General features: G+C 43.6%; 2 protein-coding genes across 3 annotated transcripts in view; both read left to right on the top strand.

Moving 5' to 3' along the window:
• The window catches only part of LOC125897092 (alpha-1-antitrypsin homolog), a 35456-nt gene extending 28265 nt beyond the window's left edge, over nucleotides 1-7191 (top strand). The window contains exons 1-5 of one of the 2 annotated variants that reach the window (XM_049590161.1): nucleotides 4769-4872; nucleotides 5241-5865; nucleotides 6060-6330; nucleotides 6534-6681; nucleotides 6914-7191. In XM_049590161.1, the coding sequence (XP_049446118.1) occupies nucleotides 4870-4872; nucleotides 5241-5865; nucleotides 6060-6330; nucleotides 6534-6681; nucleotides 6914-7105 (1239 nt within the window). In that variant the 5' untranslated portion in view covers nucleotides 4769-4869 and the 3' untranslated portion in view covers nucleotides 7106-7191. Of the gene's footprint in view, nucleotides 1-4768; nucleotides 4873-5240; nucleotides 5866-6059; nucleotides 6331-6533; nucleotides 6682-6913 lie in introns of those variants that run through there. The other variant, XM_049590160.1, reaches the window with a different exon arrangement.
• A 417-nt stretch (nucleotides 7192-7608) lies between these two features.
• Nucleotides 7609-8106, top strand: LOC125897122 (alpha-1-antiproteinase-like). The gene has a single exon (XM_049590204.1). It carries the CDS (start codon nucleotides 7639-7641, stop codon nucleotides 8089-8091), a length of 453 nt encoding a protein of 150 aa, XP_049446161.1. The 5' UTR covers nucleotides 7609-7638; the 3' UTR covers nucleotides 8092-8106.
• The last annotated feature ends 7497 nt before the right edge of the window (nucleotides 8107-15603 follow it).

Raw genomic sequence — 15603 nt, 5'->3', positions numbered from 1 at the left:
TCTACTGATAAAGAAGAACTTTCTGCCAGACTGCACCAGAAGACATTAATGGTCAGTATGGACCTCCACTGAAATGTGCTGAATGTTTTATATTAGTTATGAGGACTCAACTTGAAGTGACACTTGGAATTAATGAAGTTAAGGGTCCATTTTTGATAATCCGCACCCACGCATACCCATAAAGCTCAGTACCAGAACCGACCGTTACCTGTCATTATGTCTGAGTCAAAGCTGCACCTGCTCACACCCATTAAAAAAAGTCCCGCAACCCAACCCCCGTGATTAAACACAGACAGAATACAGTCCCTCACATTAAGGTGGGTTCTCCGTCCTTGAATTCCAAATCCAGTGGAGGAGACGTCTCTTTCACTGGATGGTGAAAACATTCAATCACTGCCACTGGTTAGGAAACATTTTAGCATGCTCCTTCCACCACCATCAAACCTCCAAACGATCCTCTTTAGGTGTCTTGAACTCCATGTAGGCTGCCACCTCGTCCTTGGGCTGCAAGTTTTCATGGCTGGAGTCCTCCACGTCAGTGACCAATATGACGACAGTGTCAATGGTTTGACCTGTGTCACTGACTTTCACAGTAAAAGGATTTGTGGCTTGGTAATATTGAGTAAGATATCAAAATATTACACACACACTGCACATCTTTTTACTTTGTTCCATTCTGAAAAAGAGAAAATATATTTGTGTTGTCACGCGCTGTCTGCGTGTGTAGTTCATTTTAACCTGTGCCCATACCCATGAATACATATGTATACATATTACTACCTGTTGCACAGCTTTGTGCGGGTTACATGTTGGATTCCCCCAGTTACCCAACCCTGTTCTGGACTTTGCTATCAGGTATGCCAGAAAAAGATTTTGTATGTCCCAGTATGTAGGATGTCAAATGCAGGATGCCAAAAGCACCAATATGTTCTGCTGCATCCAGTCAGATTTTGCAATATGCAAGCCAGCATGCTTTTCTGACTATTCTAACCCACAATCCACTGGTGCAGGACTCTGGTCCCAGGTGGCCCAACCTAAACCTGTGACGTCTCACAGCTTGGCATTGTTTTCATTTGAAGTCAACACAAACAGAAGCTAAACCAAAAGAGATGATGATTATTAGTTAATGTCCGTCACAGTCTCAACAATGGAGTTCCTTGTGGTCGGTGGTGGTGGTGCGGCTCTGTCCCATTCAGTAGGACTCCCCTCCTCCTGATTATGGCCTTATTCTGTTTACGAGGTCTTCCACTTAGCAGTCAGTTGTGTTGCGTTCAAACAGAACTCATGAGCTGGTGTTTATGACATGGAAGTCATGAACTCAGAGTTAATTCCAATAACAACATCATTAATAACACAAGAGGGGAGCGTTCATATTTGCTCCTTTTGTGAACACAGTAAACATGACCCCATTTCAACATAGCAATGGTCTGTCCCAGTACCCACACTTCTCGTCTACACTACTGAAGAAAGAACAGATCACAAATCACAGTGAAGTTAAAATCATATCAAATCAAACCAAATCAAATCAACTTTATTTATATGGCACTTTTCATACGACAGTAACACAAAGTGGTTCACTGAGGTTAAAAACAACAAAGAACCAAAACAGAAAACAAAAAAGAAAAGAGGAAACCCAACCCTTCCACCCCACATAGAGATACATAAGTATACACATACACACACACACACACACACACACACACACACACACACACACACACACACACACACACACAGACATACATACACCCACACCCACTAGCTATCACTAAAGAGACATGGCCAAGCACCGAGACCCAAGGCAGGAAAAAGCCACCTCTGGGGGCCGTCCACACTGAGAGGACCCACGGACCACGGCCACAGGGAACGCCGCCGTAGAGACCACCCCGGGCAGACAGGAGGCTCCACACCGAGGTGCAGTGCCCTTCAGCCACCCAGGTCAGAGCTATCCACAGGACGGCACCCCCATCGGTAGACCAGGAACAACTCTGTGTGGTAGGCCCCCACGAGGAAACACTGGAGCTAAAAACAGACTAAAACAGTAGGATAGGATAAAAGGTATAAAATGAACCAAATAAACAAAAAGCTATTTAGCTCATCAAATTAAGTTAATAGCTAGGTAACAATGATCTAAAACAGAGACATAAAATGCATCAAAACTAAAACCTATAGGCTAACTAAAATAACAAAAGATAAAGGTTAAATGAGATAAGAACGTAAAAAGAAGGGTAAGAGCATTTTTTGAAAAACAAAAACAAATAGCTAAATCAGTTAAAAGCCTGATAAAAGGAATTTAAAATAGATAAATAAAGAGATCAGTTAAAAGCCTGATTAAAAAGATGAGTCTTGAGCCTTTTTTTAAAAACATCAACACTCTCTGCAGCCCTGAGGTTCTCCGGCAGGCTGTTCCACAATCGGGGGCCATAATAACTAAATGCCACCTCCCCGTGTGTTTTAGTCCTAACTTGTGGTATGGTTAAAAGCCCTGTGCTGTAAGACCTCAGGGTCCGCGAGGGTTGATATGGTAAAAGCAGGTCAGATAAATAAGAAGGCCCAAGGCTGTTAAGACATTTAAAAATTAATAAAAGAACCTTAAAATCGATCCTGAAGCGCACGGGGAGCCAATGCATCAATTTTAAAACTGGTGTAATGTGCTCCCGCCTTCTGGTGCTCATCAGCACTTGTGCAGCTGAATTCTGTAATAATTGTAGATTTGAGATACTTTTTTGGGAAGACCAGAGAGCAGGGCATTACAATAATCTAACCTACAGGAGATAAAAACATGCATCAGCACCTCCGTGCTGGCCTGAGAAACGGGCGGACTCTGGCTATATTCTTCAGGTGCTAGAAACCTGCCTTTGTTATGTTTTTAATATGTGGAAAAAAACAGAGCTCAGAGTCAAAAATCACACCCAGATTTTTCACAGATTGTGTTAATTTAAAATCCTGTAGTTTTGGTAAAAGTTTCTCTCTCTGGTCCTCAGGACCAATGACTAAAACCTCTGTTTTGTCCTGGTTGAGCTGCAGGAAATTCACTGCCATCCATGACTTTATGTCTAAAATGCAGTTAAAAAGGGCATCAATTGGCCCTGCGTCATCAGGAGACACGGCGATGTACAGTTGCGTATCATCAGCATAAAAGCTCAGGTAAAAGCAATGATCCAGGTGTGTCGACAGTTAAAATCTGTTGAGATAAAAGACTGGATCTGATGTCATTGATTTTATTTCTGAAGTGGTCTGCAAAGTCCTCACAAAGGGCATTGGTTGTTGTCTTAGGCGATCTGTTAAAATTACTGTTTGTTAAAATATCAATTGTGGAGAAGAGGAATTTGGGATTGTTTTTATTGTCAGAGATTAGTTTTTTGAAGTGGGACATTCTTGCCTGTTTGACTGCGTTATTGTAGGTTTTGAGATGTTGACGTAATATTTCGTAGTGGACTGTCAGTTTTGATTTTCTCCATCTCCTCTCAGCACTCTGCAGTATCTTTTCAGTTGTTTGATTTCCTGATTTCTCCACAGGGGTGTAGGTTTTGTTCTAATTGTTTTGATTAAAAGTGGAGTCACTGAGTCCAGCGTTGACTTGAGTTTGTTGTTAAAATTGTCCACAATAAAATCACAGGGTGCTGGTAAAATCTCTGCAGGAGTGCTCTATAAAATCTGGATAAAATTTGCAGCCACTTAAGAAGTTAGGTAGCGTTTCCTCACTGTTCTCATCGGGGCCTCCTGTTGGTTAAAACTGGTGATGTTAAAAAACACACAAAAGTGGTCAGACACAGCCAGATCCACAACAGAGGACACACCCACGGACAGGCCATAGGTTATGACCAGGTCCAGGGTGCGCCCTCTGCTGTGGGTCGGCTGCGTGATATGTTGTTTAAAATCCAAACAGTTTATGAGGTTTAAAAATTCTCTGGATACTGGGTCCGAGGTGTTGTCAATGTCGATTAAAATCACCAGTTATTAAAATCCTGTTGTGGGTGGAGTGAATGATAATAGTTCAGAGAATTCACTGAAGAAGTAGAGTACTGGGGTGGTCTGTAAACCGTTCTGCAAAGGATAGGGGGGCTGCTAAAAACAAAGGCATGATGCTCAAATGATGTGTAACTGCTAAAAGAAACTTCATTTGAGGACATTATGGTTTTTGCTATTGATGCAGTTCCGCCTCCTTTTTTACCTCCCCTAATAGAATATAAAAAGTTAAAATTTGGTGGGGAAGCCTTAGTGAGAACAACAGGTGCGTCGGTGCCAAGCCATGTCTCTGTAAGGAGAATACTGTCTAGGTTGTTGTCTAAAATTAAATCATTTATGATAAAAGATTTGTTTAAAAGGGAGTGCACGTTCAGCACTGCCATTTTAATGTTTGTGCTGAACGTGCGCTCATCATGATGTTTCAAAGGTATGTTAAAAACACGGTTAGGTCTAAAAACATTCTTGGGTTTCAGCTTTCTCAGTGTAATGATGGTCTTTATAGTGTGAATGTCCTGTGTTTCTGGTTACAGAGAAGGTGCTACTGAGGGAGAAGTGTGTGTGGTGCAACGTGTAGTGGAGGAGGGTGGAGGTGGGTGAGGGGTGGAGGGTCTGCGTGTGTGAACAGTGAGTCAGGAGGTGGCTGTGGTGCACGATCGGATGGTCAGGTCAATGTTAACTGATAAAAGCCGTGATCCCTCCTGGTTTGGTTGGAGGCCGTGCCAAAACTGGTTGGCAAAGGGGGCGCTACTGGTTTATGAAATGTGTTATTATCGATTAGGTCAGTAATCTCTTAGGACAGGGGAGGCTGAACCTTGTTAATTTTTAATAAATGTGTCAGCTGACTCTCTTCCATCTCCTGATAAAGATGAACTTTCTACCAGACTGCGCCAGAAGACGTTCATGGTAAGTACGGACCTCCACTGAAATGTGCTGAATGTTTTATATAAATTACAACGACTGAACTTGAATTGACATTTGGAATTAGTTTAGTTTAGAGAATAATTGTTTAAAATGTGGAGACAAAATATGTGTAACATTTAAAGTGTAAAGCTGTTAATATTAAACCATTGGTGTGTCCTGCTAAAAAGGTATTGAGTTTTCAATTACTGCTGACTTTATCCTTTTCATCAGCAATGTTATAGCCTATACAGTGTTTTAAAAGGGTTCCTGTCATTTAATTTTAATATTGTTTGCTCTGTTTTATTCTTGCTTATGATGTTATATATTATCAAATACAATACTGAACTAACATTTTCCGTTCATATGGACAGGCTGTAAAGATGCGTGGGATCTTTTGTGCACTTGCAGCACTGCTGCTGGCTGCAGCATGGGCAGACCACCACAGACAACACCACCATGGCTCTGATCACAGCCATGAGGGAGAGCTGAGCTGCCACAAGCTGTCATCTCCCAATGCTGACTTTGCCTTTGCCCTCTACAAAAGTCTGAATGCCCACACTGCTGCTGGAAAGAACATCTTCTACTCGCCACTGGGCATCTCCACCGCCCTGTCCATGCTGTCTACAGGGGCCGGTGGTGAAACCCACAGTCAGCTGTTCTCCAGCTTGGGCTACAGCACCCTCACCCAGGCGCAGGTCAACGAAGCATATGAGCATCTCTTCCACATGTTGGGACACAGCCAGGATGATCAACAGCTGAATGTTGGTAGCGCTGTGGCTGTGCGCTCTGGCTTCACTCCTCTGGAGAAGTTCCTGAACGACATCAAGCAACACTACTCTGGTGAGGTCTTCAACGTCGATTTCACCAAATCTGCAGACGCTGCAGCTGAGATCAACGGATTCATTGCTAATAAAACCCAGGACAAGATCAAAGACATGGTGAAGGACCTGGACCCTGATATGGCCATGGTGCTGATCAACTATGTCTACTTTAAAGGTAAGAAGAAAGGTCAAGTCCATGTCTCGTTGTGCAGTTTACCAACAGGCAAAGACACAAACTCGCTACATGTAAATAATGTAGACATGAAGCATGATGATTGTAGTGCACACTACAACATTTAAAAACAGATAATAATTTGTACTGAAAGATCAACATAACTGTCACCTTCCACTCTCCACTACCTTGTACAGCACAGTGGAAATCACCTTTCAGCAGTGAATTTACAAGCAAAGATAGCTTCTTTTTGAAGAAGAACACTGAAGTTGAGGTGGACATGATGCTAAGGTTGGGTGACTACAACACCTACTGGGATACTGAGAACCACACCACTGTCATCATGCTGCCCTACAATAGCAGCACCTCTATGATGATCGTCCTGCCTGATGAAGGCAAGATGGAGGAGGTGGAGGGCTACATCAACAAGGACTACATCCATCACTGGCACAACTCAGTCTCCATGACGTAAGAGAAAGCTAACATATTTTTTAATCCTCATCTATTCATGATTGAGAAAAGCTTGACTGGAGTATATGTATTTAATTTACTTGAAACAAACAAGGAATGTGTTCATGGTTAGCACAGTTTAACTGAATTAGACAAGCTGCAACTTAACTACAGTATATATTTCAGTGATTGTGACCCTGGTGATGTTCTATGTTTCTTAGATATGTGAGTCTGTTCCTGCCAAAGTTTTCCATCTCTACTGACGCTTCCTTGGAAGACATACTGACACGTATGGGCATGACCAACGCTTTTGGGGACAATGCTGATTTCTCTGGCATGTCTGAAGAGGTCAAGCTCAAAGTCTCAAAGGTAGGAGAGACAAACATTTCTTCTTAGGTCCATTTTGGGAATTGAAGTGCTAACAAACAACATGGGCACATGTCAACTCCACTGCATGGGCAGTAGTTCAGCAACAACTGCAGAACAGAAAGACATATACCTCCAGAGGGTGCTGATAAAGACCTCTAAGCTTTCTCCTGGTCCTGAGCTGTGTTTCAGACAATCTGTAAATCTAACTGCTTTCTTTTCCCCTCCTCTACAGGTGTCCCACAAGGCTATGCTGAGTGTTACTGAGGAGGGAACAGAGGCAGCAGCAGTCAACATTTTTGAGCTTATAACTGTATTGTTGCCACCAACAGTGAGAATTGACAGACCCTTCCTGGTCTTCATCCTGGAGACCTCCACCAAGAGCATCCTCTTCATGGGCAAGATCAACAACCCCACAGCTATGTAAAGATGAGAACGAGGAAACGAGAGTCATGGTCACAATTGTCAACAGTTAATCAACAATGACAATAAATGTTGTGGCACCTATGAGAAGCTGATGGAGTGGTTCTTTGTCATTTTACTTTTGCGAGATAATAAAGGAGTTCCCTGACGATAGAAAGAAAGTGATTTCACACTATCCAGCTGACTGTTGTATAAAACACAGTTAATAAAAACATTGGTGGGGTGTCGGTGACTTAGTGAATAAAGCAGGTGCCCCATGTACAAGGCTGTTGTCGCAGCGGCCCGGGTTCAACTCCAACCTGTGGCCCTTTGCTGCATGTCATTCCCTCTCTCCCCACTTCACACACAGCTGTCCTATCAGTTAAAGGCAAAAATCTATATAAAAAAAAAACACTGGTGTGTGTATTGCATTTGAAGCACTTTTCAACTTGAATAATTTATTCATTACACATGATTTAAGAGTCCCTCTTGAGCAGTGTATATTAGCAAATACTATAGTGAACTAACATTTTCCATTCATATGGACAGGCTGTAAAGATGTGTGGCATCTTTTGTGCACTCGCAGCACTGCTGCTGGCTGCAGCATGGGCAGACCACCAACACCACCATGGCTGTGATCACAGCCATGAGGGAGAGCTGAGCTGCCACAAGCTGTCGTCTCCCAATGCTGACTTTGCCTTTGCCCTCTACAAAAGTCTGAATGCCCACACTGCTGCTGGAAAGAACATCTTCTACTCGCCACTGGGCATCTCCACCGCCCTGTCCATGATGTCTACAGGGGCCGGTGGTGAAACCCACAGTCAGCTGTTCTCCAGCTTGGGCTACAGCACCTTAAACCAGACTCAGGTCAATGAAGCATACGAGCATCTTTTCCACATGTATGGACACAGCCAGGAGGATCAGCGGCTGGATGTTGGTAACGCTGTGGCCCTGCGCTCTGGCTTCACTCCTCTGGAGAAGTTCCTGAACGATTGTGATTGCGTTGTGTAGTTTACCAACAGGCAAAGGCACAAACTCACCACATGTAAATGATGTAAACATGAAGCATGATGATTGTACATCATATTTCAGCATTTAAAAACAAACAGTAATTTGACAATTAATCACTCAAAGCAGTATTTTCCTGCATCAGCAAGTAAGCACATGTAGCTAACATTAGCCAGCTAAAACAACAATATCACGATATATTTCATGTCAGTGTTGCCTCTAACGTGATGATTTTCTTTTTGGCGCTAAAATTTTGACATGGAACACCGAATTTGATGGATTTACTGTTTTACAGTTTATCAGGCCCCAAAATGAATAAAGACAAGTGACTGATAGCAGCTCAGACTTTAGCCCTTGTTGCAACTTGAACTGAACCAGCGCCAAACCAAGCCCTGAGACTGCAGTGGTCTAACCCTTGTAACAACAGCAACAGAATCATTGTTGATCTGGCGGGGACTCTGGGCAGTTGAGAGGATGGTCTAAGATCAGACCCCTGATGCTTGATCTTGTTCTGGCTGATTTGAGTTGTTACAGGTTGTTAAGTGAATCTCCATTGCTGCTGTGCCACTGTTGTTAAATGTATATAAAGCAGTTTTCTCATATGAACTCTGATATGAATTCTGAGAATCAAGTGCAGACATTGTCCAGAGTTTCTCTTTCACACATGTAGGACACAACAGGAGATTATCTGTGTCAGAAGTGTCATTACTGACAGGAAATACTACATTTGGAGCGTACAAGAGGCAGGACATGACACAGATTACACCACAGTCCTGTGGCCGATTCATAATTTGGTCATAAACAGCACTCGCTGCTCCGCTAATTTGATGATTTTGGCACCGGCACTTACTGACAGAATTTCCCGAATCTCATCATCTCCCCCGCTAGACATTTTCGTTGCAGTCTTCGTGTAAATGACTTTTTCTTCTTCACTCTAGGATGTTTGTTTTCTTCTGATTTAGCTTGAGTCTCATGTTGGAATCATCAACAACATGCCCACTCACTCGCTTTGAATTCTCTGGACATTTACCTGCTCTGACAAGTTCTTGGATGAAATTAGTATCTGGTACAGATAATGTACTTTTTACAAGTCTGAGTGTCATCTGACTGAAATGTGTCAATATCCATACTCATGATGAAGGTAAACTGTGGGTTGTGGTGGGTGCTGGTGGTTGTTGACATTAGTGGATTCCATCTGATACATAACGTTTACTAGTGTTGCTCACTGTTAGCATAATAGCAGGGCTGAAGGCACTTGGGAGTGCACATAATGTCACATCCTTTGGATTTTCCTGGAAAATACACCCCAAGTCTGTTAATTTACAGATTGTTGTAGGCAACTGAAAAAGTGGGAAAAGGTCTCAGCTTTCGTTCACCCACTGGGAATAAAAAAAGAGTGAAGAAAAAATTTCTTTGACAAGCTGTAACTTATCTGTATATTCCAGTGATCATGACCCTGGTGATGTTTTGTGTTTCTTAGATACGTGGATCTGTTCCTGCCAAAGTTTTCCATCTCTGCTGATGCTTCCCTGAAAAACACACACGCTTTTAAGGACAACACTGATTTCTCTGGCATGTCTGAAGAGGTCAAGCTCAAAGTCTCAAAGGTAAGAGTGACAAATATTTCTTCTTGGGTTCATTTTGGGAATTCAAGCACTAATAAACAACATGGGAATATGTCAACTCCACTGCATGGGCAGTAGTTCAGGAACGCCTGCAGAATACAAAGACATACAGTATACCTCAAGAGGACTGAAAAATACCCCGGAGCTTCTAATTATTTGTTTAGATCTGAGCCTTGTTTCAGACTATCTCTGACTCTGACAGTGAAAATTGACAGACCCTTCTTGGGCTTCATCCTGGAGAGCTCCACCAAGAGCACCCTCTTCATGGGCAAGATCAACAACCCCACAGCCATGTAAAGATGAGAACAAGGAAATGAGTATCATGGTCACAATTGACAACAGTTAATCAACAATGATAAGAAGCTGTTGGAGTTATTCTTTGTAGTTTTACTTCTTTAGAGACAACGAAAGAAAGTGATTTCATACTATCCAGCTGACTATTGTATAACACAGTTAATGAAAACATTGGTGTGTATATTGCACTTGGAGCATCTGCTAACACAGCTCACTTGGGTGGTGTTGTGCTAAATTAAGCAAAATAAAGTTTAATCACTGAAAACTGGCGTTGTATATATTGTTTTAATCTCTCAATGTTTAATCATTATTACCATTCTAGAACATGCGCTTCAACTAGTAGCAGCAAAGTCTGGTAGCTCTGCAATTGTACTTAGTTTTACTGATTTTTTATTATATTTTTCTCAACTACTAATGGATACTTCTGTGAAGAGAAGAGTTTATTCAAGAGAGGAGCTTTTTTCATTGAAACGGAGCAAGTCTGGAGGACACCATCCTATTCCAGCCAAGATGAAGAGGTGTTTTCGTGGTTGCTGTGCTGGTGCAAAGGTGAAGGCTTAGAAATGGAGATATAAGCCCTTTCTGCCATCAGTCATCATGGGAAATGTCAACTCTCTGCCCAACAAGAGTGATGAACTGGAGATATTGGTGAAGACTCAGAAAGTATACTGTGAGTGCAGTCTCGTGGTTGAATCAAAACATCTCAGACTCCAACGTGGATCTACCTGGCTTCACTCTCATACGATCGGACAGAGACTCTAAAGCTAGTGGCAAGAAAAAAGGTGGGGGCCTGGCTTTATTTGTGAACCGGAGATGGTGCAGTCCTGCACATATTACTGTCAAGGAGAAGATGTGTTGTCCAGATATTGAACTTTTGGCAGTTGGTATGAGGCCATATTATGTACCAAGAGAATTCAGTCATATCATAACAATACTTGTGTACATCCCACCCAAGGCAACTGCTGAAGTTCTATGTGAAGTTCTCCATGAACTTGTTGCTAAGATACAGACTAAACATCCTGAGGCACTATTGATAATATCAGGAGACTTCAACCATGTTTCCCTCTCCTCTCACCTGACTGGATTTGCACAGTTTGTTAACTGTCCAACCAGAGAAAATAAAACCCTTGATCTGCTGTATGCCAATGTCAAAGAAGCTTACAGAGCCACTGCCTTACCACCACTGGGCAGGTCAGATCACAACTTGGTTCTTCTGCAGACATGTTACAAACCCCGTGTGTGGAGGCAGCCTGCAACTAAACTCACAGTCAGGAAGTGGACACCCGAGGCTACTGAGGCTCTAAGAGACTGCTTTGAATGCAAAGACTAGGATGTGCTGCTGGAAACAGAGGAGAACATCATGGACACTGATAGACAGGTTGACTGTTTTACTGATTACATCAACTTCTGTAGAGACAGTCATGCCTACAAAGACTGTACGCTGTTTCCACAATAACAAACCTTGGATTACCAGTGACATAAAGGCAATCCTCAATGAGAAGGAGGCAGCTTTTAGAGATGGTGACAAAGCACGGCTCAAACAAGTGCAACATGAGTTGACGAAGAGACTTAAGATGGGAAAGGTGGGGCGTCGGTAGCGTAGTGGATAGTACCGGCGCCCCATGTACAGAGGCGATGCCTTGTTGCAGCGGTCGCAGGTTTGACTCCGGCTTGCAACCCTTTGCTGTATGTCAACCCCCACTCTCTCTCTCTGTCTGTCTCTCTCTCTCTCTCTCTCTCTCTTTATCTCTCACCCCATTTCAATCTGTCCTGTCTATTCAAGGCAAAAAGCCCCAAAAATAATCTTAAAAAAAAAAAAAAAAAGATGGCAAAGGTGGAATATAAAAAGAAACTGGAGAGGAATCTACAACACAGCAACATCCGTTCTCTGGTTACAACAACAAGAAAAGACAGCCAGTGGGGGGTGATGCAGAAAGAGCTGATGAACTCAATCAGTTCTTCAATAGATTCAATACGGCAGCTACTCCCACTTCCAATGCTGCTGCTGCTCCTCCTCCTCCTCCTCCTCCTCCATCACCTCCACCTCCACAACTTGTGTACAACTCCAGTGTGACAGCCACCCCCCCTCTTACAGCTGTGCCTCCACCCTTGTCTGTCACAGAGATGGGGGTGAGGTTGGAGCTGGGAAGACTTTGCTCTGGGAAGGCTGCTGGCCCAGATGGTGTGTGTCCAAGGCTCCTCAAAGACTGTGCTGCCCAACTATGTCAACCTCTCCACAAGATCTTCAACGTCAGTCTACAGTTGGGGCGGGTGCCGGCACTGTGGAAGACTTCCTGTGTTGTGCCGGTACCAAAAATTAAATGTCCAGCTGAACTTAATGACTTCAGACCAGTAGCCCTCACTTCGCACATCATGAAGACCTTGGAGCAGCTGATTCTACGCCTACTGAGACTTGAGGTCAAAGACAAACTCGACCCCCTGCAGCTCATCTGGAGGAACCTGGCGCTTATGTGAGAATCCTGTTCTTTGATTTTTCAAGGGTATTCAACACCATCCAACCCAACATACTCAAAGACAAGCTCACAGAGATGTGGATCCTTCCTTTATCTCCTGGATCACAGATTACCTGACAGGAAGGCCACAGTATGTCAGTTTGGGGAACTGTGTTTCTGGGACATTAATGAGCAGCACGTGGGCTCCACAAGGGACTGGTCTGGCTCCATTCCTGTTCACACTGTACACGGCGGACTTCAAATACAACTCTGAGTCCTGCCACATCCAGAAATACTTGGACGACACTGCTATTGTGGCGTGTATCAGGAATGGGCAGGAGTCTGAATATAGGGACCTGATAAAAGCCTTCAGTGACTGGAGTCACAAGAACTGTCTCCTACTAAACACCTCAAAGACCAAGGAAATGATTATAGATTTCCGCAGGTCCAAGCCCCCTCTTCAGCCAGTGAATACCTGTGGGGTGGACATCGAGGTGGTGCCAAGCTATAAGTATCTAGGTGCACACCTGGATAATAAGTTGGACTGGTCCCTAAACACAGATGCTCGCTAAAAAAAGGGGCAGAGCCGCCTCTTTTTCTTGAGGAAGCTCAGATCTCTCGACATCTGTAGTAAGATGCTGCAGATGTTTTATCAGTCTGTGGTGGCAAGTGTGTTGTTTTATGCTGCAGTCTGCTGGGGAGGAAGCATCAGACACAAAGATGCAAGGCGGCTGGACAAACTAGTCAAAAGAGCCGGCTCTGTGATTGGAGTCAGGTTGGACACACTGGAGGAGGTGGTGGAGAGATGCACACTGAAGATGTCCGAGGCCATCATGAACAACCCAGATCATCCACTCCACAACACCTTGATGGACCAAAAAAACTGTGGTGGACGGCTCCTCTCTCTTCGATGCAGGACAGAGAGATACAGAAGATCCTATATACCAACAGCCATCAGGCTTTATAATTCTTTGACATATAATAGATGAGCTGACAGATAATTGAATTTCCCCTTGGGGATGAATAAAGTTATTCTTATTCTTATTAAGATGAATCATATTGACAAGTGGCTACATGATTTATAATACCAGTTACATCTTTCTCCAGAATAAAAGTCTCATTACAGAAACTGGTGTTTTATATGTTATTTTAATTTCTCAACTTCAGTCATCATTAATGAGGCAAATTATTGTAACGGCAAGCCCTGTTCTTTTATGCTAAACCCAACAACATGAATTTGTTGCAGAAGTGTATTTTGAAAACAGACAATGCATGTAACAGGCTGAAGTTGACATGATTTTCACCACGATTTTGACATCGCAGAGGATCTTGAGAGCCACCTTGGGTCGGAGGTGAGTCGGCAGATAGTCTGCCACAACGAGTCTCATGTGTGAACAAGCCTATGAGCAAGTCGCCCCCTCATCTGTGACTGGGACTGGATATCTGGCATGCTAGAAAACTGGAGAAGGCTGACACGACTGACAAAGAGCATCAGCCAATGACAGACGGGATACGTCCCACGTCAGCACGCAGGAGGATGGACGAAATGTGAGGAGGACAAGCCGCAGGGTTGCCACTTGCCAGGTCCGCTTATTAGCAGCGACTTTGGGCTTGTTTCTAAAGTGGAGTTGCTTATTTGGGCTTGCTCTCTAAACAACACCTTCCTCTCTGTATATCCGTCTAATAAGTTATTTAAACGCATGATAGTATGTCGGACTGCAGTCGCTTCTTTTGGGCTTGTATCCATAGCCCTAGTTGCTTGTTTCTCTCCCAAGATCTGGCAACACTGACAAGCCAGCCGGCAAGCAAAGACAACAACAATGGCAGCGTCCACAGGATCACAGGGAGCGTGTTGTGTTTGGACCCAGGCCCTGGAGGCAGATCTGATTCAACACTGAGAAGAACATCCATGCCTTTACGATGTGTCATCTCCAAGTTTGGTGACGTCACCACATTATCTGGGGCTCTGTCGGCGAGGGCTCAGTGGAGAAATCTTGTGGTGTGCACACACAGGTCGTAACGCAGTTGGCGAGACTCCAGCTGACAGAAACACACATCGGCAAGTATGAACACTCAAAAGATTACGATAGTCTCCACGACGCAAAATCAGGGTGAAAATCATGTAATGTGAACTAGGCTTAACACACCGAGGCAACACATTCTCATCACATATTGACGTATTACAAAGCCATACCCAGTTCTTTTTTCCTAAACCCAACCACGTGCTAAGGGAGAAAAAAAATTCACAGTGTTGTATCGACATATTGCTTTTATTTTAAAGAGACTGTATGCAAACTGTACATTTCTTGTGCAAGCAAAGTGTATTTTGAGAGCAGACAATGCATGTAACAGACACAGCTTCTCAGAATGTCAACATCCAATGCACCTAGGGTACCCTGCACGTTGTGTCTGGACATGGAAACTTTATGACCAAACGTCAATATGTGACGAGAATGTGTTGCCTTGGTCCATTGGTTGTTGACGTCCTGGGACGCCGTGTCAACTTCAGCCTGTTACATGCATTGTCTGTTTTCAAAATACACTTCATATGGAAATGTACAGGAAATGTACAGTTTGCATACAGTGTCTTTCAAAATAAATACACTACGTCGGTACAACACAGCAAAATTGACATTTTTTCCCGTTACGCACGTGGTTAGGTTTAGGAAAGAAGAACAGGGTTTGGCTTTATAAACTTATGGGACGTGAACACCACTCTCCCAGGTTAAAGTTGGTGTTTGTTGGACCCATCCACCATCCCTCCCACCTGCCCCACTTTGACTTTTGTCGCTCTAACCTTCGTTCTTGCCCCACCGCGTTTACCCCTGATGCTGCTGAGTGCCATTAAACTATAACGGGTTCCAGCCATGTATCATGCAGGCGTGAAAGGACAACTTCGTTCGTCAGTGTCTGACGACGCAAGTCGCTGACCAAGTGCCAGATTTCGATGACTTTGGAGTGAGACAGGGTTGATGCAGGGTATCTTGCAAGTCAGCTCGATGCGGGAAGTCCATGATCAAACATCGATATGTGACAATGTGAGAGTGAGAATGTGTTAGACTGATGCCATGCCTATATTTGATCATAGATTATACATTATATGTGGCCTGAGATAATCAGTCATTTTCAGGTCTCACCTTGTG

The sequence above is a fragment of the Epinephelus fuscoguttatus genome, linkage group LG11 (genome assembly GCF_011397635.1).
Source record: "Epinephelus fuscoguttatus linkage group LG11, E.fuscoguttatus.final_Chr_v1".
Lineage (NCBI taxonomy): Eukaryota > Metazoa > Chordata > Actinopteri > Perciformes > Serranidae > Epinephelus > Epinephelus fuscoguttatus.
Note: the sequence above shows the minus strand (reverse complement) of the source record. Positions and strands in the feature narration are given on the sequence as shown.